At 34.0% G+C, this 23430-nt stretch overlaps 3 protein-coding genes across 6 annotated transcripts in view; 2 read left to right on the plus strand and 1 right to left on the minus strand.

Annotated features, from left to right (window-relative positions):
- The window catches only part of EME1B (essential meiotic endonuclease 1B), a 16131-nt gene extending 4246 nt beyond the window's left edge, over window positions 1–11885 (plus strand). For 2 of the 3 annotated variants that reach the window (XM_011027263.1, XM_011027265.1), the window contains exons 8-12: window positions 8111–8174; window positions 8282–8400; window positions 8566–8655; window positions 9424–9538; window positions 10835–11883. In XM_011027263.1, the coding sequence (XP_011025565.1) occupies window positions 8111–8174; window positions 8282–8400; window positions 8566–8655; window positions 9424–9538; window positions 10835–11014 (568 nt within the window). In that variant the 3' untranslated portion in view covers window positions 11015–11883. Of the gene's footprint in view, window positions 1–8110; window positions 8175–8281; window positions 8401–8565; window positions 8656–9423; window positions 9539–10834 lie in introns of all 3 variants that reach the window. The other variant, XR_842426.1, reaches the window with a different exon arrangement.
- A 4210-nt stretch (window positions 11886–16095) lies between these two features.
- LOC105126404 (uncharacterized) lies at window positions 16096–18444 on the plus strand. Of its 2 annotated transcripts, none has more exons than XM_011027267.1 (2): window positions 16096–16499; window positions 16745–16836. In XM_011027267.1, the coding sequence occupies exons 1-2, from the start codon at window positions 16241–16243 to the stop codon at window positions 16810–16812; spliced, it is 327 nt and encodes a 108-aa protein (XP_011025569.1). In that variant the 5' UTR covers window positions 16096–16240; the 3' UTR covers window positions 16813–16836. The 2 variants fall into 2 exon arrangements, with proteins under 2 accessions (XP_011025569.1, XP_011025570.1); XM_011027268.1 differs by lacking the exon at window positions 16745–16836 and adding an exon at window positions 18372–18444 and having other exon boundaries at window positions 16098–16499.
- Window positions 18418–23427, minus strand: LOC105126403 (probable serine/threonine-protein kinase At1g54610). Its single transcript, XM_011027266.1, has 8 exons — window positions 23379–23427; window positions 22288–23198; window positions 21824–22108; window positions 21235–21552; window positions 20806–21027; window positions 20564–20658; window positions 20370–20475; window positions 18418–18798 (listed from the first exon to the last, which is right to left on the minus strand). The coding sequence occupies exons 2-8, from the start codon at window positions 22666–22668 to the stop codon at window positions 18442–18444; spliced, it is 1764 nt and encodes a 587-aa protein (XP_011025568.1). The 5' UTR covers window positions 22669–23198; window positions 23379–23427; the 3' UTR covers window positions 18418–18441.
- Between the last annotated feature and the right edge of the window lie 3 nt (window positions 23428–23430).

Here is a 23430-nt window from a genome sequence, read left to right on the forward strand (position 1 = left end):
CCAATCCCCTTTCTTCTTCTTCTTTGCTTTCTCTTCTCAACTTCTCCTCTAAAAGCTTCTTTCTTTTCCCGATTTTAATTCTTTTGTTTGTTGTTCCGCATCAAATTTGGTATCAGAGCAAGGCTTTTAATTGTTCTTACAATTAAACGGTCTATAAATTTTATATTAAACCCTAAATTCGGTTTGATCCGGAAAAAAAAACGTTCCCTGTTGAAATCCCTACTGTTCACTGTTCACTGTTCATCGTCTCCATCATCAAATCGGATGCCGCTACCCACATAATCCATCACAGCCAACATTGTTTCGGGTTAACAGCAGCTCCATGTTTTCAGTTCCAAATTAGCGTTCCAACCCATCAGCGCCATCAGCCACGCCTCCACCAGCAGCACCTTCAACAACGACACCGGATCAACAGGCCCCGTCCAGCAGCGACACCACCTACAACCACTGAGATCAACAGCGCCGCCACTGCCACAACAGGTCGCCTACGCTAACAGTAGTAAATCCTCGTCGGTGGCAGCACCTTAATCAGTGTTGTCCTCTCCGTGGCATCAACAGATCTCCATCTGCCACCGCTTCCCCGTGTCGTCGCCTTCAACCGTCAGCCACAAGCAGAGCAGCAGGACCGACCGACGACAACCACCACTCTCAACAGGTTCCAACTATCCTCGCCTTCAACAATCACGTCGCGCCGCCGGCAACAATAACGAAGGAAACTCGACAAAGCAGTAGAAGGAGTGTTAGGGAGAAATAATTAACCTAGCCACGTCAGCAGCTCCTACCACGTCAGCGCATCGTCACGTCATCAGACCGTGCCACGTCAGCACGTCGCCACATCATCGGCCTCATCAGCATACCTTGCCATGTCAGCTGCCACGTAATCCTTCACTACCATATCATACGGTCAGAAATTTTATCCATTGAAAATCATCATTCCTGGTATGTTTTTACACTTGTTAACTAGTATTTAGCATTAATATTATATTTTGTGCTTGCCCATAACCAAATTACATAACTCGCTTCTACATTCAATTACCTTAATTTGGAACCTATTTAGCATCGAAGATCTGATCCTCTTAATTAATTGTGGAGCTTGGTTAAATTAGTGGGAAACTAAAACATTGTGTTTGGATCACTTGTGTGCATTTAGAGGACTGACATTATTTACTTGCATATTTTCCTGGTTTAATTTGTTATTACTTAGTCTCCAAGATAAAAAAAAAAATTAAAAAAATTAAAAAAAAAAAAATTATTATTAGTATTATTATTATTTAGCTATATTTTTATTTTGTGTTTTACTTGCAAAAGTTATTTGGTGATCTCAATCTCAAGATTAGTTTTTGCATGCAATTACGTAGTGGTCGTCTAGTACACAATCTAGAGGTCATAGCTACCATGGACCCGAATTCTAGTAATGTTCTTAGAGATATTCAAGAACAATTACAACTTATGCGAACAGAAATGAGCAACATGTCCAATCAAATGAACAACCTTTCTGGGAGGATGGAGTCCATAGAAACTTTTCAAATAAGACAGTCTAGTGAGAGCGAGCATTCTAGTGACAACCATAGGAATCCTCAAAGACCAGTTCCTCATAGGAACCGCCATCATAATCAACAACAAGGTCACAATGACTTTGATGACCCTCATGATAGTGAGCGTTCCAATGATTACCGTCAAAGACTAGTTCATCCTAGGAATCGTCAATACAATCGCAATCAGGGCCATCATGATTATGATGACCCTGACGACCGAGTCATGAGGCATATCAAGGTAGAAGCCCCAACTTTTGAGGGTCAACTTGACCCGTGGATTTTTGATAGATGGATCCGTGACATGGATCAATTCTTTGGCTGGTATAATCTATCTGAGAATAGAAGGGTAAGATTTGCAAAGATGAAACTTAGTGGAACCGCTCAGCTCTATTGGGAAAGTGTAGAAGAGTCTTTGATTAGGAGAGGTCAACCCCCTATTACTGATTGGGTTGAAATGAAGACTAAGCTAGAAGAAAAGTACTTGCCCCGCTCTTATAGAGGAAATCTTTTGGACCAGTGGAATAACTTGAGGCAAGGAGGCAGGTCTGCTAATGAATATGTGGCACAATTTGATGAGTATAGGATGAGATGTGCAGTTAGGGAGGATGAAGTGATGACCCTAAGTAGATTTCGAAAAGGCTTGAACGATGACCTTAAAAGAGAGATTGTGCTTAGGGGTGTTTCCACCCTTGATGAAGCTTATACCCTAGTACAAAATTATGACTTGGTCACAAAAAGCCAGTGGACAAGACGGCAGGACACTCGCAATACCCCTTCTAGATCTCAACCTAGTAGTAATCACTCCATATTAGGTGCCCCACCTCGTAAACCCAATCCTTTGATTTCCCAGATACCTAGAGAAGATAAGGGTAAATGTATTTTTCATGAAGCACCTAAAACTTCAAGAATTCAGTGTTTTAAGTGTCAGGGTTTTGGTCATATCTCCTCTAGCTGCCCTAATAAGGCTTTGTTCATCAAGGAGCAAGAGGGTATGAATGAAGAAGGTAATTGTGATGATAAGGTATATGAACCCAATCCCGATGATTTTCAAGATCTAAATGATGATGATAATGAGTCTAACTTGCTAGGATGTGTTAGGTCTATATCCACTCAAATCAAGACTACTAGGTTAGGTGTGGTTAGATGTGCTTTAACACAACCTAAAGGAACTGAGGATTGGAGAAGGACTGCTATTTTTTACACTTACATTAAATGTGGAGATAAAGGGTGTAAAATCATCATAGACAGTTGTAGTTGCATCAATGCAGTTTCCTCGGGTAGTGTATCCCGCTTAGGCTTAAAGTCTGTTCCACATCCTAAACCTTATAATGTATCTTGGGTTAATGATACATCTATAGCGGTCAAAGAGAGATGTCTTTTTTCCATTAAGATTTTTGACTATCATGATGAAATTTGGTGTGATGTCATTCCTATGGATGTAGGACACGTCATTTTGGGTAGGCCTTGGTTATATGATTTGGATGTTACAATCTTTGGACGATCAAATTCTTGTTCATTCACTTTTCAAGGTAAAAAAATCCAACTTATTGGATTACCCCCGAGGTCTAATGATAATGGTCAGAAGAAGAATAAAGTGAAAGATGGAGGGCTTAACATAATAAGTCCTAAGGAGTTTGATAAGGAGATTTGTAAAGAGTCTGTTGTGTTTGCTGTAGTGGCTAAGGAGATTGTAGAAGACTTTTTAGAGGAGCCACCCGAAGAAGTAAGAGAAGTGTTGAGAGAATTTCTAGATGTTTTCCCTTCTGAACTACCTGATGTTTTACCCCCTATGCGTGATGTTCAACATGCCATAGATTTTGTCCCTGGAGCTACATTACCAAACTTGCCTCATTATAGGATGAACCCGAGTGAACATGCTGAATTGCAAAGGCAAGTATGTGAGTTGTTACAAAAGGGATTTATACGAGAGAGTTTGAGCCCTTGTGCAGTACCTGCACTGTTAACACCCAAGAAAGATGGATCATGGAGAATGTGTGTTGATAGTCGAGCCATTAATAGGATTTCAATCAAGTATCGTTTTCCAATTCCTCGATTGGATGACATGCTAGATATGATGGCAGGAGCCCAGATCTTCTCTAAGATTGACTTGAAGAGTGGATATCATCAGATTAGGATCCGTCCGGGAGATGAGTGGAAAACAGCATTTAAGACTAAGGATGGTTTATATGAATGGTTAGTCATGCCTTTTGGCCTTTCCAATGCACCAAGCACTTTTATGAGAGTAATGACACAAGTGCTTCGACCATTTATGGGAAAATTCTTGGTGGTATACTTTGATGATATTCTTATTTATAGCAAAATCAAGAAAGAGCATTTTGATCATCTTATTCAAGTTTGCACCACTCTAAGAAAGACAAGTTTGTTTGCAAATGTCAAAAAATGTTCCTTCTTTACAGATTAAGTGGTCTTTTTAGGGTTTATAGTGTCACGGAACGGAGTCTCTGCTGACCCTCAGAAAGTCCAAGCGATAGTAGATTGGCCTGAACCTAAGACTATTCATGAGGTTCGTAGTTTTCATGGGCTTGCGACTTTCTATCGTCGTTTTATTAAGGGATTTAGCACCATCATGTCGCCAATTACAGATTGTTTGAAACAAGGTGAGTTTAGGTGGAGTAAAGGAGCTAATATGGCATTTGAGGAGGTTAAGAAGAAAATGACGGAGGCTCCAGTAATGCGGCTACCTGATTTTACTAAAGTCTTTGAAGTAGAATGTGATGCTTCGGGAGTCGGTATAGGTGGAGTACTTAGTCAAGAACGTCACCCTGTGGCCTATTTTAGTGAGAAACTTAATGAGGCCAAACAAAAGTACTCAACTTATGATAAAGAGTTTTATGCGGTGGTTCAGGCCTTGCGTTATTGGCGTCATTACTTGTTACCACAGGAATTTGTTCTTTACTCTGACCATGAAGCCCTCCGCTATCTTAACTCCCAAAAGAAGCTTAATCATAGGCATGGTCATTGGGTTGAATATTTGCAAGCATACTCATTTGTTTTGAAACATAAATCTGGAATAGAGAATAAAGCTGCAGATGCTTTGAGTCGTCGGGTAACGCTGTTATCTGTAACGAGTGTTGAAATCACAGGATTTGAGAGACTTAAAGAGGAGTATGAATCTTGCTCAGAATTTGGAGAAATATACTTGACATTGAAGGATGAGAATCACCGTGTTTTAAATGGTTATCACCTCCAAGATGGATACTTATTTCTGGATAATAAGCTTTGTATCCCAAAAACATCTGTGCGTGATTTTTTGATATGGGAGATTCATGCTGGAGGTCTCTCAGGACATTTTGGAAGGAATAAAACCATCGAAGAAGTGGAACGCCAGTTTTTTTGGTCTAGTTTGAAAAGAGATGTCGCTAAATTGGTAGGTCAATGCCGAACTTGCCAACTAGCTAAACATAAAAAACAAAATACTGGTCTTTACACCCCATTGCCCGTTCCTACTTGCCCTTGGCAAGATGTGAGCATGGATTTTGTGCCTGGGCTTCCACGTACTACAAAGAAACATGATTCTATTTTTGTGGTTGTCGACCGCTTCTCTAAGATGGCCCATTTTATTCCTTGTACTAAAACCACAGATGCTTCCAAAGTTGCAAAACTCTATTTTGATGAGATTGTCAAGTTGTATGGTCTTCCTCAAACCATAGTTTCGGATAGGGATGTTAGATTCACAAGTTATTTCTGGAAAACCCTTTGGCATATGGTGGGAACCAAATTGAAGTTTTCTACTGCTTACCACCCCCAAACTGATGGTCAAACTGAGGTGGTTAACAGGAGTTTGGGCAACCTTTTGAGGTGTCTAGTAAGTGATCATAATCGAAATTGGGATCTAATTCTTCCTACGGCCCAGTTTGCCTATAATAGCTCTATCAATAGGTCAATAGGCATGAGTCCTTTCGAAGTTGTACATGGTTACAAGCCTAGGAAACCTTTAGACCTTCTTCCCATGTCCCTTCATGCTAGAGTGTCTGAGTCAGCCGAGTCTTTTGCACGTAGAATTCAGGATTTGCATATTGAGATCACTAAACAGATTCAAGCAAGTAATGTGCAATATAAATTTCAAGCTGATTTACATAGACGACATAATGAGTTTCAAGTGGGAGATTATGTTATGATACGGATTAGACCCGAGCGGTTTCCTTCGAGAGCTAATCGAAAATTACATGCACGTAGTGCCGGACCTTTCAAAGTGCTACAACGGGTAGGTCCAAACGCTTATGTTCTTGATTTACCACATGATTTTGGCATTAGCTCTACATTTAATATTGAGGATCTAGTTGCATACCACAAACCACTTCCTATTCCAGATGATCCATTTGAGATACCACTTAACTCCTTTTCTGATGATCCTATTGAAACTTCTATCCCTTTCACCTTGACATCAGCACAAATGGATAATATTGATGCTATTCTGGATGAACAAGTTGTTTTTAACAGGAATGGTGAGGTTCAACGGTTTCTAGTGCGTTGGGTGGGTCGACCTGACTCAGATTGCACTTGGATTACTAGAGATACTTTACAGCAGCTTGATCCAGATCTTTGGGAATACTATCAGAGTCGGCCAGTACTACACTCGACAGGGTCGAGTTTCTCTAACCCCGGGAGAGTTGATGGGGACACCAGACCCACACCACAAACTATACGAGTATATAGACGAAGACGGCGTAGGATGACCCAGCCTGTCACGCTGTGGTTGGGAGACTAAGCCCATTTGGGCCTATTGCATTGTTATTTTATTTATTTAGCCTATTTGGGCCTGTTCATTGTTATCTTATTATTTATGTTAAACAGTTTGGGCCGAGCCCATTAGTTGGATGTTTTAGAATTTACTATTTATATGCTCTCTTGTCATTGTGAGAGTTAGTTTTTGATGATTAATGAAAATTTGCAGATTTTGCATATCTCCAATCCCCTTTCTTCTTCTTCTTTGCTTTCTCTTCTCAATTTCTCCTCTAAAAGTTTCTTTCTTTTCCCGATTTTAATTCTTTTGTTTGTTGTTCCGCATCATAATCCCCTCTTAAATCAGGTTCGGGTTTCTGACCATTTCAACCCTCTCCTATCTTCCAAAGGGAATTGCAGTCATCATCATTCATTTTCCAATTATCTAATTGTTCTCTTTTTAGCAGAACACTGCTCTTTCGGCTGCAAGTTTCTAACCATTTCAACCCTCTCCTATCTTCCAAAGGGAATTGCAGTCATCATCATTCATTTTCCAATTATCTAATTGTTCTCTTTTTAGCAGAACACTGCTCTTTCGGCTGCAAGTTTCTAACCATTTCAACCCTCTCCTATCTTCCAAAGGGAATTGCAGTCATCATCATTCATTTTCCAATTATCTAATTGTTCTCTTTTTAGCAGAACACTGCTCTTTCGGCTGCAAGTTTCTAACCATTTCAACCCTCTCCTATCTTCCAAAGGGAATTGCAGTCATCATCATTCATTTTCCAATTATCTAATTGTTCTCTTTTTAGCAGAACACTGCTCTTTCGGCCGCAACTGACAATGAAGACCTCGACATTTCAATTCTTCAATTTCTTTTAAAGAATAGCAGCCTCATAAAGTGAATTAAGCCCACCATCCAGACCAAGGCATATTTTTCTAAGCAAAAACCATGTGTTGGTTGTTGTTGGCCTTTAACTGATCCTTGTAATTTGAACAGATTTAGCAATCTTTACCAACAAGTAAATTGGAGAGAGAGCCTTTTCGAGCTCTGCTTTGAAGCTGTTGGTAAATACAAGAATCTGCAAAACCCATTTCATGTAATCAGTACCCCAAAGTGTTCCTCACCGGAGTCTGGATTATTAACCGATCCCTAGCCTCAAAAATTAATCTCCAGATTGTCATCTCTGTGTCTCCACTCAGCATATAATTTTGGCAATGACCGCTCAAGGAGGTAAAGAGTGTTCTCTTTGCCTTAATGTCCTTGCCAGGCTAAGGCCTTGTTTATGGTAAAATGTGAATGGATAACAAGAACTACTCTCTCTTGGACGCTTTTTGGTGGGTTCTATGGGTTAGCTGAGATCCTTGCTACTGGAACAATGCGACTTTCTTCTTGCACTCTAACAAATGAAAGAAGGGCAACTGAGATGGTTTGGCCATGTCCAGCATAGGCCACATATAGCATTGGTTCGGAGAAGTAATAAGTTGACAGGAGGGACATGGGGAAGATGAAGTTAAGATAATGTGGATGGAAGTGGTATCAGAGGATCTAAAACTATTGATATTGAAGTAGATTTGGTTTGTGATCCACGTAGCCAATCCCAAATAAGCTTGGGATTGAGGTTCTGTTGTTGTACTCTCTAATAAATGCCAGCTACATCTAAAAAGAAAGTTGCTTCATTTGTGTAGCAGTTTCCATCTTCTCTAGCATTTCGTTTACTTGATAAATATGCTGCAATGTTTGCTGCTGCTGTGTCAAAATGGAAATCTGTGATTGTACTGAAGCTTGTACTGTCTACTTTAGTGTTTTCTGCTATTCTTTATTTTGTTTATTTTTTTATAATGTTGTAGTATTGTATTGCTTTCTAAATTGGATGTTGACAATGTATTAGGGGAAAAGAGCAGTACAAGCAGCAGGGAAATGATGATGGTTGGAGATGTCCATCTGTTGAAGAGGTCAAAAGCATGCTTCAAGTTTATACAAGTCTAATCACTTCCTGTATTTTCATGATAGATGTTTGGAAGGCATTATGAAGTTTAATAAATCGCAAACTTGTCTGCAGGTGCTAGCGAAGTTAACCACACATTTTGTTAGGGTACATTATAGGCTGTGCACAGATGAAGCTGAGCTTGCTGATCATGTCTTTGGTTTGACACGCAGCTTGGCATCTTGTCAATTTAGGTGCTGAAAATTATTTTTCTGTAGTCATGTAATCAGCTCAATTTGTAATCACCATCACGCATCTTTTTATTCTTTTTGAATCACAACTCCTCTATCCTGCTTTCTTTTTTATAGTTTAGCTGTTCTATTTTCTCACTCTTTCTTCTGTTTTACTTTTAATTGCAGAAAGAAGTTAACACAACTATCTGTAAATGCTAATGGGTCCTTTATCCCTAAAGACTTCATTGATAGAAATTTAATAAAAAAGAGCCCATGGTGAGTAATATTTTTTCCAAATTATATTAGTGACGAGCCTGCTTGTGTACATATTATCTTATAACTCTTAAAATCTATAAAATATTGCTTATGTAAACTATTGAGTTCTGTTTCTCCAGTTGTCAACTGTTTTTATTCTAGTACATTTTCGGCAAGTGTACTTGCCATCCCATTTGCATTTTTCAACACTTTCTGTAACAAAAAAATCATGATGTTTATTTAAACATACATGTGTTGATATTCTTCAATCTTCATGCTGCAGTTTTCCTATTATCATGAAAATGCGATATGCATATTTGAATCTAAATTCAACTTGTGTGGAAAATAATGACTTGAGCTGATGCATGACAAAATTACAGCACCATGATGCTCCTCCTTTCCTTTTTTTCCCCTTTACCTTCCACCAGAGACTTCAATGCTGAAAGATACGGAGATCATGCATAAAAACAGAAGATGCAGAACTGGAATGAGCAGAGAACTAGCAAAATTGAAATATTTTTATTAGGTTCTCCTTTTCTGTATGATATCGTTTTGTTAACAATTAATCAGTGATACTATAAAAGTGAATCAAACTGACAAAATGTTCTTGAAATATATCAAGTTTCCTTTGTAAATTCATCCATGGATATGAAACTAAATATAGTATCAATTTTAGTTTCAAATCTAGCTGAGTAGTATATTGGCATGTTGGCTGTCCTTTTATATTTGCCTCCATTTATTTTCTCTGTTGCAATTGCTGTTGTTTGTGATTCTTCTATCTGCATTCAGGTTAAAAGCTTTGGTAGCAATTCCAAAGGTGCAGCCACGGTTTGCTATTGCTATATGGAAGAAGTACCCTACCATGAAGTCTCTTTTGAGTGTATACATGGACCCTAACAAATCAGTAAGTACTAAGAAAAGGCCACCAAAATTTTGGCATTAATGCTGACTTTCAAGCTTTGCCCTTTATGTATATCATTAATGGCCTATATACTACACATTTTACTATGGTGTTTTGCTACCATCCCTGTGAATTGAAATGTTCCATTTTGGACTAATTTTGGGCTTGGATTTCATTCAATGTAGTTGACGCTTCCACCATCATGCTGTCTATTGTGACAATATATCCTTTATATAAAAAGAAACAGGGCTCTTTAACTGGTCTGAAGATGCTATTTATTGCCATATTAATTTCACTAGGAGGGAGGGGGAGAGACTCAGAGAGCAAGGGAATCTCTATTCCTACACATGCAAATTTCTGTTTTTGCGCATGCATTTTGGTCTGGAAGGTCTGTTTACTATACATAGACTGTTAAGTAGAACTTATGGAGTTTAATAGCACCAATTTTTTCACTAGAGAAAATTAAAGGACTGGACCAAAATGTTTGCATGTCAAGTTTTCAATTACCTAGTGGGTAGATCTTGAAATTTATAACATGGAAATATGTGAGGTTCAGAATGGGTGTGCAGGTTTCATGTGATGGGAGATGCTGACCCTTTATATAGCTGAAGGTATAATGAACCTTCTGATGAGCCAACAATGAAATATAAAAAGAAAATTGAAAAGTCACAATTTCCCAAGGATGAAACGATTGTCATATGATTTTGTGACCCCTTGTCCTGGAACATTATAATCAACTGTGTCTTCCATATCCTTTTAAGGGAAAAATTAAATGAGGTGACGAGCACTCGAAAATGTTTTGAAGGATGATCTAAAATTAAGAGTATCAATGAATGAAAAGCAACCTAGCAATAGCTGCATAATATCATTCATTTATACAGACATTTATTTTGAGGCTATTATGCAAATGAAGTTACAGTGGTTGTGTTGGGAGTAAAGTTTGATGACAAGTAACTCATGCGCACTGCTCCAGGCATGATGTTGAATTCTTTAAACAAAGAAGATGCTTGTTTCAATATTTCTGCATGTCTTTTTTTCTCCCATCCATTCTCTTTATAATTTTTTAAAATTTACAAAAAACAACAACCCCTTTTCATTGTCAAATGTAAACCAAAGGTAGAGCTAAATGCTGCTCTTGACACTGTTGGAAGGCAGAATAGTCCCCAACTCTCATTTGTATCCTTGTACTGCACCAGTGTCTAGAAGATGGCCCTTAAATTGTGCAATTTCTCTGTTTTGTGCTGTTAGAGGTAGCTGCATTAGAATAACCTTACATTTTTCTATTTTATGAAAATGTAGGTGCACGAAAAGGAATTTCTGCTTGAGAATCTGACCACTGAGGGTTTCACTGGTGGTGAAAGAAGAGTGGGTCAGATTTGTTCAAAGCGAGTTTACAGGATACTTATGGCTCAAAGTGGAAACATCATAACTGATAACGTTGAAGATGGTGCTGACTTTTTCAGAAACCACTCACCTTAAATTACTCCCTGCTGTTATTCTCGGGGATCAAGCGTAGAGGTTTCTATAAATCATTATAATTTTTTTCAGTCATTCTTTCTTTACGAGGACAATTGATCTGTTAACTTCACTTAGGAAAATGACCTTCTTGTGGAAGTTCTAGTTGGAATACACTCCCTCAAGTGGCATTTTTCATGTGTCGTGATCAGACAGGCCTGTTGACAAACAGAGCAAATGATCCATCACCAGTGAAGGTGGGGAGATTTGAGATATTTCTGTCTTGTTCTTGTCAGCAAGTTCTCAGACATCTTTCAACGCATCTGAAGGATGAGGCCACCTCACAGGTATTCTCTGTAGCTTTGCTCTCGGGATAACCACTCTTTGTGCGCGCTTATATTGGTAGAGTGTGCATATAGACACCAATCACTAGTGCTAAGATCAGCTATATCAGAAATAGGTTTGCACTTCTTCCCAAGTTTCAACAGGTTACTGGGTCCTTAATAATCATTCTGGATTGTGATGTCTCATCATCGTCCTGTCCTGGAGCCTACTGATAGATGGCTACTGAAGCTCTCTTTGATTTGTGTGGGTTGTTTAGTTTTAACTTTCAATTGGTTGCTTTTTCAATGGTTTCGATGAGGTTGGTGATGAGGGTTGGCCTAGTGTGTAAGCCTGTTTGGGATATGAACTCCATTATCTATTCAGGTTCCAAAATTGATCTTAAACCATGCTTCTGCTGTATCAGTTGTTTTCTTTTATTAGGAAAAAGACAATTCTTGTTGATGCAAATGGAGAATGAGTTCTTAGGAGACATTGAACAGTTTGAAGAAATTAATTATCAGATCAGAGAAAAAGTGATGCGTTATTTGTCGAGGCAGCAGTTTAGTCTTTACTGTGTTTTTCACTACCCGCTTTCCTCGTGGTTGTCTTCTTTTTAGCTTCAGAGTTGCGGTGGGTCCCTTCTGCCTTTACCTAACATCTGTGGGGGCCTCCATCACATTAAACTTATCTAAAACACTGATAATTTGTGAACATTTATAGCAGTGTTTTTCTGTTTGCTGTTTAAATAAATTTTCATGTTAAAATATATTATAATGATTTTTTTATTTTTAAAAATTATTTTTAATATTAATATATTAAAATAATTTAAAAATATTAAAAATATATTTATTTGAAATAAATAAATAAATTTAAATTTTTTTAAAAGTATTTTTGAAATGTAAAAGTAAACATGTTCTTGTTCTAAATAGGTTCAGCCGTCGTCGGGGTATTTGGAGTTAATTTCAATCTGTTTTTTTATTAATACTTATTTTTTAAAATTAATTTTTTTTCTTGTATTTTTAAATTGTTATGATAAGTTAATATAAAAAATAAATTTTAAAAAATTAAATAAAAATAATATTTTAATATTTTTTTAAATAAAAAATACTATAATTATTATAGCATTTACATGAACCTGTTAGTGCTATTGGATTGGATCACTCCAAGATTATGTGAAAACAACAGTATGATAGCAAGTCGTCTTCTAAGGGGCCGCCAAAGTTGAAGGGAGAGGATGTGGACTGATCTTCAGCTGTCAAGGAGGGCATAATGACAGTTTCAACTCGAGAGAGATGGTTAATCCCCACATTGACTAATACGTTTATTGAGGGGAAAAAACAATTAATTGGGTGTGGGGGCGCATTGCTTAGTTTATAACTAGTCATGTTAGCCGCATAATATTATGGGTTAATTTTTTTTATAAAAAATATAAAAAAAAGTTAAAATTTAAAAGTGTTAGATTTTTTTATAAAATTATACTGAAGAATCTTATGTTTGACTACAATGTTTGATCTAAGGATAATATATATAATAATATTAAACTTATATGATCCAAGTTTAAGTGAGTTTGATTGCAATACCAGATTAAATAGTTTTGGATATGAGTCTGGTTATAAGATGGTATCATAAAAATATGATAATTAAGTAGATTAATTAAAAAAACAAAGAAAAAACCAATAGAAAAAAAAATCTGAATTAACTGAGTTAGTCCTCCAAAGCAGGTTAATGTGTTAAATTTTTGATTCATATCGTGAAAGTTTGATAACTAAATAGAAAAAAAAAATTGACAGGTCACCCAGAATTAATTGGGCTATCTCGTCAAACCAGGTTAACCCGTAAAAAAACAAAAAGAAATTTTTTTTTCTTTAATTAGCCAAACCTAAGATAACTAAATAGAAAAAAGGCATCAATAACTAAATAGAAAAAATGTGATATTAATGAACTAAATTCAATAAAAAAATATTAATTCAAAAGAAAAAATAATAGAAAAAAACTTATAAGAAGACAAAAACTAATGAAAAAAAATCTAAATTATCTGGGTTAATCCATCAAATCTAAGATTTGTATCATGGAAATTTAATAACTAAATAAAATAATATTTAATATTAATAAACTAAATAAAAAAATTTAATTAAAAAGAAAAAAAATGCACAGCTTTTTATCGTGGACTGCACTATGCAGTCCACAGTGAAAAGCATAAAAAAAGAAAGAAAAAAAATTAAAGACATCAGCATTTCACTATGGATTACAGACAATTATAAAAGATGAAATTGGAAGAAAAAAACTAAAAAGAAAAAATCTGAATTAACTGGGTTAATCTGCCAAATCAGATTAACCTGCTAAACTTGAGATTCGTGTCATAAAAATATGATAACTAAATAAAAAAAAAGATTAAATAAAATAGAAAAAGCAAGGAGAAAAAAATATATAGGAAGAAAAAACCTAATGAAAAAAAATGAATTAACTAGGTTAAACCATCAAACTTGGGATTCATGTCATGAAAACTTAATAATTAAACAAAAAAAATTTAATATTAAGAAACAAAAAAAAAAAAAAAAAAAAAAAAATTTAAAAATAAAAAAAAAAAAAAAAAAAAAAAAAAAACTAAAGGCATAAGCATTTTCACTGTGGACTGCATCATGCAGTTCACAGTTAAAGGCTTAAAAAGAAAAAAATAAAGATATACGTCATAGGTTAATTTTTTTTTTTGCATAAAAAATATATATAAAAAGCTAAGATTTAAGAGTGTTAGGTTTTTCTGCAAAAATATACCCAAAAGTCTTGAGTCTAACTGCAACGTTTAATTCAAAAATAATATTTATAATATTAATATTAAATTTTCATGATTTAAGTTTAAGTGAGTCTGATTGCAACATCAAACCCAAGAGCATTGGATGTGGGTCTAGCTATAAGATTATGTCAAAAAAGTGTGATAATTAAATAGATTAATTAAAAACAAAAAAAAAACCAATAGCAAAAAACTAATGAAGAAAAAACTAGGTTAACCCTTTAAACTAAGTTAACCCGTCAAACCTGGGATTCACGTCATGAAAGTTTGATAACTAAATAAAAAAAAATTAACAAGTTTACCTATAATTAACTGGGATAACCTGTCAAACCAAGTTAACCAGTCAATCTTGGGATACGTGTCATGAAAGTCTGATAATTAAATAAAAAGGAATTTAACATTAACAAATCAAACTAAATGAAGGAAACTAATTAAAAAGAAAAAAAATTCCGGGTTAACTCACAAAACCAAGTTAACGTATTAAATTCGGGATTTATGCCATGAAAATCTGATAATTAAATAAAAAATTAATATTAACAAACTAAATTAAACAAAAAAATTAAAAGAAAAGGAGAGAGAGAGCGCTCAACATTCATTTACTTTTTAATATATATTATCATATAATGTAATGTAATAATCATAATAATTATAATATAATAACTATCATAATATAATATATTAATAATATATATTAATATTGGGGAAAGTCTAAAAGACATGGAAAAGTACTGTAAAAATCGGATAATTACATAAAAAAATTTAATATTAAAAAACAAAAAAAATTAAAAAGAGAGAGAGAGCTCATTATTCATTTACTTTTTAATATATATTATCATATAATATAATGTAATAATCATAATATAATAATTATCATAATATAATATATTAATAATGTATATTAATATTGGGGAAAGTCTAAAAAGCATGAAAAAGGTAGAGTACTTCCCCCAACTTTTAGAGTATGTTATAATAATATTCTAATTTTCTTTTTTCAATAAAAAACTTAAGTCATAAAAAGAAAATTTTAAACTTGCTATTTAAATGGAATAATTCTGCATCCAGAAAACTAAAAAACTAATTTTTTAAATTTTTTAAATTTATACTGAGTTAGAAAAATATATTTTAAATGTTTCTTTATGATTTTTCTTTACAAAAGTTCAAAACAATACATAAACAATACAATTTTTTATATATAAATACTTTTGAACATTATAAATATTAAAATTATTTTTTTATATTTCATGTTTAATTAGTTTCATACATTTAGTTTCTGTTATAAATCTAATATGCTTTTTTGAGTTAATAATGTATTTTTTTATGTTAATGTTTATTTTGAATGAAATGAAATTAATATTCTATAATTAGGTTATTATGAATACAAGGTATTTATTATAAATTATAGCTTTAGTTTTTAATTAAGAAAAAATTGTTGTGATCCTGATATATTTTTTAAGTGGAAAAATGCATTTTTGTCCTCAACAAATGAATACATTTTCTGTTTTATTTTCTTTGATAAGGAAATGTAAAAGAAAAGGAAAAATAGTAAAATTTCCATAAAGTTTCTAATTTTATAATGCATACAAAACCAAAGAGGTGATCTTATTGTATGAAAGATGCCTGCTTCTATTTGAAAGAAATTAAAAAATAAAAAAAAATTGTTTATTTTTGTGTTTCAAAAGTATTTTAAAGTGTATTTTTTTTGTTTCAAATTATTTTTTTAGTATTTTTAAATTATTTTGATGTATTAATATTAAAAATTATTTTCATATATTTTTAAATAATTTTTTTTAAAAAAACAATCATTAATAAAATTAACCAATGACAACACTTCAAAAAATGATGAAGCAGCAGCAGCAATTCCGTTTTTGAGAGCAAAACAGGTAGAACACGGCAATACGTGGAGGGACCGTTCTTCTGTCAAAGTTTTATGCTAAACATGGCCCTCCTCTCCACAGACTATTGTCTCCCACCAAATCCCACAATATCATATCTTCCCATCTAATCAAACACCATTTACTAATGTTCAAAACGATCTCCATCTTCTTTTAATCAAACTCCACAATCATCAGCTTCAAGCACACGTCATTGCCCATGCAAACTCCACTACCACTAGGTTAGGTTTAGTTTAGTTTAGTTTAATGATTAGCTTCTCTTATATAATACAAGTGAGGCCATGGATGCTTCTTGTGCTCGTTGATCTGATGGAGAAGAGCAAATCATTTTCCGGTTACTCAAATGCCTACTCAGAAATCCGACTAGGCTTCGAGGAACGGTCTAGATCTTACAGCTTTAATGGCCCGGCAGGCAAGGTGGATGGTATTGAGCTAGAAAGTTCAGGCAATCCAGAGCTCAAGCGGAGGAAGAGAGTGGCACAGTATAACATGTACACCATGGAAGGTAAGATCAAATCATCGTTGAGAAACAGCTTCAAGTGGATCAAGAGCAAGCTTGTAGATGATTATTTTGATGACTGAACTATATCTATATATTCTGCCGCCTTGCTACTGTTTATATATATTTTATATGCAAGAGTGTAAATTAATAAGTATGTCTAAAGTCTTCGCAGTACTTTGCAAAACAAGAGTGCGATGTTACTGGGTTTTATATGCAATAACCCTGCTCTCTACTCTCTAATTTCTCAGACTGTAACCAAGGAGGAGGAGAAACATGCTTCTCCTTCCATATTCAATTCATGCGAATCCACCCATGAAACCCTTTCACGTCTTCGCTGGAACTGTGTTCATGTTCTTCGCTTGAGTTGCTCTGTTTAACCCAAGTTCTAACCTCAGCAACTGTAATGACTAGTGAGGTAACCCTTTATTAGTCCAACATATACATATATATATATATATATATATATATTAGAAAAGTGGTTTTTATAAAGGATTCTTCATAAAATTACCGTTAATTAATTGGTTTGAGCTAGATATGTTGTCTTAATCTAACTATTAATTTTGTAATAAATAAATAAATCAAACCATTAACTTTTGAAATTAACAAAATGAAATAAGAGTACTTCGGTTGGATGATATGAAATAAATATATTAATTAAATGATGAAGTCTTTAATTTGTTTTTCAAATCAAACAAAATAATAAGAACCCTTGAAATTCCTCAAGGGATAGGTTGGATGATTAAGAAGATTTACTGATTTTATAACCTTTTGAATTCGAGTTAATACTAGCTGGTATATATCTGGGAGAAAAAAACTCACCCATATTAAAATAGAGTCTCTGCATACATAGACCTAATTAGGTGCATAATTTAGAAAATATTTATGGTATTCATAGTTAATTAGTGATATCTTATTAATTACTTTTTAAATTTACTTTGAAAAAATAAAAATACACAAAAAAAACTTATAAACCATAAAAACTAATAAAAATATCTTCACGTAAAATTTCTTTTTTCTTAAGTATATCTATTTTTTAAAATAAATCTAGAAAATAATTAATAAGGTATCATTATTTCCTCTCTAATTACCATAAAATTTCTCTACATTTTGTGTAGTGGAATATTAAAATTTGGTTAACTATATATTTGTCTCCTTTATACTTTATTTTTTGGTTATATCATTACCTAGCGGTTCAATATGAGTCTTTTTTTTTAAAAAAAATTTAATAAAAAAATTATGTTACATGTATCCAAATTACATGAAAAAATAAAATCACCATAATAAAATTATTTAAACAAAATAAAATTATAGAAGCCAATTTATTTGATTTTCCCCGTGTTTTTCTTTTTCTCCTTTGTTAGACGTGTGGGCCGGACAATGTACGGGCCCAGCCTGTTGATTATTATTATCATCATTTAAAAAGAATCTGGGCCAGCCAGACGCACGGTTAGTTAACGGATCTGTTTAGAGCATCTCTATGATTTACAGAATATTAAAATTAAAATTAAAAAAAAAATAAGAGACGAAAAAGTTGAAATCCAATTCAATATACATGTATATATATATATATGCTCAAACCTAATCATGAAAGCAAACACTCTAGGTAGACCTGGTTGGATTGGATAATAGCAATTGTTTTCAGGGATAATTAGAAAAAATATATCTTGTAAGATTTGGTCGTGTTTTTTCTTTTTGAAAAATCAAATTTAATATCGTAAGAAATCAAAAGATAATTGCTCGGGATTTCAGGCCGGAAAGATTGTGAAATTAGCCGGAAAAAAACGAAGAAGAAAGGCTGCTCTCATTTATTGATGACTGCAAATAAAACAAGAACAGTTGAGAAATATGAACGCATTGTACAATATTTCCTCGCAGCAACAGCTTCAAGGAGGGAGATGAAGATGCAGTAGTATCACAGATAGTAACTGGTGAGATTTTGCTCGGCCTAATCTTTATCAAGTCCAAAGAGTTTTGATATTTTTTCTGGATCAAGAGCACGGAAGTCCAGCGTGGAAACAGACCGGCGGTAACCACCTGGCATTGCATTGCCCCCATTAAGGTTAATGATGTCTGTTATAGAAGCCTGTAAAAGGGTGAAATTCTGGATGTTCTTGGTAGCATTAGGATGAGCCTCCGTTCTTATCGATCTATTCTGATTCTGATCAACAACCGGCGAAAAGGATGGCCGCGGGAGGCCTTGTTCTTGCCTCGGCGTTGATTTTAGACCCAAGGATGTGCTGCTGCTTGCACTGTTTCCTGTCTCAAGGCCATTATTCGTACTTGGCTCTGAGATTTTCGCCACCTAAAACAAAGCAGAATACCATAGATTATTTCCGAGATCATCACATCTTCTTCTTCATTGAATTACTAGTTTGATTTCTTGCACTACGAGTCAACGCACCAAAAAATAAAGCTTTTTTTTTTTTTTTTTCTTAGCACTAAAAACGGTGCATGCGTTTGTTAATATTTTTTTTATGTGTTAATTAAAATAAATAACGAATTATATATGGTAATAAATAACAATAAGTTTGTTTACTTTAATTCAAAATTAAGTTGGGAAGTTATGATATATATATTAAAAGAAAAAAAAGACTAAATATTTATTTAGTTTAGAAATCTAGTTTTTAAAATTTTAATTGGTTTGAACTAATAAAATAAAATTTTATTTTGTCAAATTAAGTATATATTAAAAAACATTTTTAACAACGTGAGAGCTTCATATAAAATTAGACCCCGTTTATTTGTTGGAAAGTAGTTTTTTTTTAGAAAGTGAATTCTGAAAAAATATATCATTTTATGATATTTGATAGTGTAATGTAAAATAATTGAAAAATATTTTTCAGTGTTTAGTCAGCTTATGAAAAATAAGCTGAAAAATAACTTATTAATGTTTTATTTTTATCAAAATTATTAAAATAATGAAAAATAAATCTTACAAATTAAAAGGTTAAATGAGAATGAAATTAAAAAAATATATAATTTTATAAATTATCTCAAATAAAATAAATAATAATCAAAATAATAGAAATCAAAAAAATTAAAAAAATAAAAGATGAAAAAATAATAATAATAATTAATATTTCATAAATTATTTCAAATAAAATAAGCAATAATAAAAAAATAAGGATCAAATTTGATAGATAAAAAATTTTAATAAAAAAATGATAAGAAAAAAGCAAATAATAATTATAAAAATAAAGATCAAAATTAATATAAAAATTAAATTTTAAAAGATAAAATTAAAAAATAAATATTCAAAACAAAATATATATAGCAATGAAAAGTTTGATGATCAAATTTGATATAATCAGCAAATAATATAATATTTATAAATTTTTCACAACTTTCAGAAAGTATTTTCTGTTTAAATTTTTCAAGAAAATATTTTTCTGAAAAATAAATCAAATTTTTCTTTAACTGGAAATTATTTTCCATTGACCAACTTTCTTAATGACAAACAAATACAAGAAAGTTTGGAAAGTAGTTTCTTGAAAATTACTTTTTGAAAAACAAACACAATATTAATCAAAATAAAACATCAAAGTCAATCCCGCGTCAAGTTAAGAATTAAATTGAAAATAAAACAAATCAAGTGAAAAAAATTTTAAAAAATATATTATGAATTTATTACAATCCAAATAAATACTGTCTTTTTTCTATGCTATGCTGTATTTTCATTATTTTTATTTTATTATCTCACGGTTTATAATTCCAAATACTATTTGATAGTTTACTCAAAGTTAATTTTATAAAATTAAACTATAATTATGAAAGAAAAAAAAAATTTGATCCAAAAAAAAGATGGGAAAAAAAATTAAGGTGATTGGTTGTTTTTTTTTTTTTTATGTATATATATATAATCAAGAATGTTACCTCTTTAGAAGATTCTGTTTCTAGTTTGGCAGGTTGAGAAAAAGAGCTCTTTCTCCCTTGACCACTTTGTCTTGCTCGAGATGAGCGCTTCTTTGGATTCCTGCGCCTATAAGATGGAAGTACAAGCAAGTACACATTCATCAATTTGTTGGGTGCAGAAATAAATCGATAAGATAAGCAGCATTGATACTGACTTTTTCCGATCATCGATTTGATTTGGCTCATCCTCCTCTTTGTAAATTACCGGTAGACCTGAAAGTTCGCATGCCAATGGACTCGAAGAGAAGAACTGCTGGGAAAGAACTAATAATTTTACTCATTGAAATAAGCTCCAGAAATTTGCAAAAGCAGCAGGAAAGAAAAAAAGAAGAACAGATATAACATAGTATATAACAATCACGAATTAAGGGAGGCATTGCCATTATCGCTCACGTACGTGGCTTTGGAGAGCAGAAGCAGCAGTGCCACGATATGCTGGGTTCAGAGCGAGAAGTGTGGTCAAGAGGACAAGTGAAGACTCAGGAAAATCCTTGAAGGCTTCTTGGAAACTAGCTTTGTAGTGTTGAGTTGGTCTGAAGCTTGTTGGTAGCCTCATTATCTTCCAATAATCCTCTGGTGGTGAACCACAAAGCTTGAAAATCATATGAAGTTGCTCAACCTGAACACATGCATATGACATATATATATAGCCTCACAAAACAGACAAGGAGGAAAATCTGCATTCAAGAAAATGGAAATGAAAACAATATGTTCCTCTAGCATTTGATCATGTGCGCTTCTTGATGATCATGGGATCTATAAATTATGAATAGGAATTGATTTCAATGCACTTTCCTGATGGTCTCATAATGTCTTGTCAATTTACCTCTGTCCTTCCACGCATGATTGGCCTTCCAATGAACATCTCAGCCAACAAGCAACCAGCACTCCAAAGATCAACACCCACTCCATAATCAGTGGAACCTAATAACAGCTCTGGGGCTCTATACCAGAGTGTTACCACTCTGTTGGTAAGGGGTCTTTTTGGTTTATGTATGAAGAAATTTGCAAGCCCGAAATCTGCGATTTTCAGCATCCCATTTTTGTCTATCAACAAGTTGGAAGCTTTAATGTCTCTGTGCAGAATACCCCTCTCATGGCAGTGCTGGAGACCTGAAAGCAGCTGCTGCATGTAGCATTTGACCTATATCAAAGACAGCAAATCGCCATGTTTAGAATCTCGTATATATGCTCATAGCATTAATTGACCAGTAGTTTATATAACTTTCATTTTTCCCATTTTAATGTAATATTTGAAACTTTTTCCATTCCGGTTCTACATATTTTCCAGGAGGTAATAGATTAAACATCTCTTTGAGCCGCAAGCAATTAATGAATGGTCAGTTCATTATTATGGCCCCATCAAACAGCCAGAGACAGTCGTTTTTCGAAGACGCAGGAGGGAAAGTTCAAACCTGTGGTTCAGTGAGCCTTTCGCCTGGACGAGAGATGATCCTGTTTAGGTCAGACTGCATGAAATCAAAGACAAGATAAAGACTATATTGCATCCTTGATGTGGCTACTCCTTCAAGCTTGATTACATTTGGATGATCTAGCTTCTGTAGCATCATTATTTCTCTTGCCATAAACTTGACACTTTCAGGCTCTGATGTGTCAAACCGAACCTTCTTTAGAGCAACTATCTTTCCAGTGTCCCTATCTCGAGCTTTATAGACATTGCTATAAGTTCCCTGGCCTACCTGCAAATGAAAAACATAATTGCAATAAGATGATTCATAGTATCTGCTCCATTAATTTCCCACCAATCACCCTAGTCTCTATCGCCATACAAATTCGAAAAAGAGTTCTTCGAATACAGTTTTGGTGTGTGTTTGTGGGTCTGAAGTAGAGGAAAAGGTAACAAATATCAAACGCTAACCTTAGCTAGCTTATCATATGAATCAGCACTCTTTGGAACCAAACCACCCAAAACCTCTCTAGCAATGTTGTCAACAAGCCATTTTGGCCACCCATCCACAAGTTCATCTCCCCCTGCCTTCTTCGAAGAAAATCTTTGTGACACATTTCCAACATCGTTCTTTAACCCTTCTCCCACAACCAACTTATCTCCTCCATTGACAGCACCATTCAAGGCAACCTCTCTCTTCTTGTCCAATTCTTGCCTGAACAACTTTCCGGGTTCCCTCTGACTAGTAGGTCTCCCTCCATTCTCTCTCTTAACATACCCATTTTCTTGTTTCAACTTCTCTAGTGTCTGAGGAGGCGAGTAGGTTGAACTCTTGGTCTGAACACACCCCATTTCTCAGAATCCTAATTCTTTGATGGGAATCAAAAGCACGTTGATTGCTAGATGACATAGTAATGGTAATGAAAGGATTTGCATATGAAATGATTGTGAGCAGCATAGAGATTTACTTTTGAACAATCAAGAAATGCGAATTGGCCGTCCTTTGGCCTGCATTTTGTTTGGATTTTTGCTAAATGGAAATGCATGTTGTCTTTGTGTGACCCTGCTTTCTCCGCCTCAGGAGTTAAGGAAGACTATAGAGACAAGGGTTCACTTTTGTCCTCCGTCGTCAATGACTCGTTCTGTGTTACCAACGAAAAGCTTTAGCTCTTTCTGATTTTGGCGGGTTGGTGAGATTCAAGGGTGTCGGTCCGATCACAGCCTCTTGCATGCAGGGACAATTCAGAGTTTCGAACTTCACTATAAATAATAATTTACCCTTGTTTGCAATAGACAAGCATTTTCCACTAGAAGTCTAGCTCCATATCCAAGATTCTGGATTCTAGATGCAGTTACTTTCCATGGTGTTTGAAGAGATTGTACTGTGGAGAAAACAGAAGTGCTCTCTCTCTCTATATATATATATTTATCAACAGAAGCTAAACTTGAAAAATACATTACAAGAACATTGGAAAAGAGACAAAATGCAGGAGTGGATTTATAACGTGTTGTGCAATTTGCTCTTTTAAACAAAAAAATGGAACACCCAAAAGTTTAAGTACCTTTAAAGACCTTCAGATTTCATGGCTAATAAAACATATTTCAAATATTTTC

This window comes from Populus euphratica, unplaced genomic scaffold (genome assembly GCF_000495115.2).
Source record: "Populus euphratica unplaced genomic scaffold, PopEup_1.0 scaffold78.1, whole genome shotgun sequence".
Taxonomy (NCBI): Eukaryota; Viridiplantae; Streptophyta; class Magnoliopsida; order Malpighiales; family Salicaceae; genus Populus; species Populus euphratica.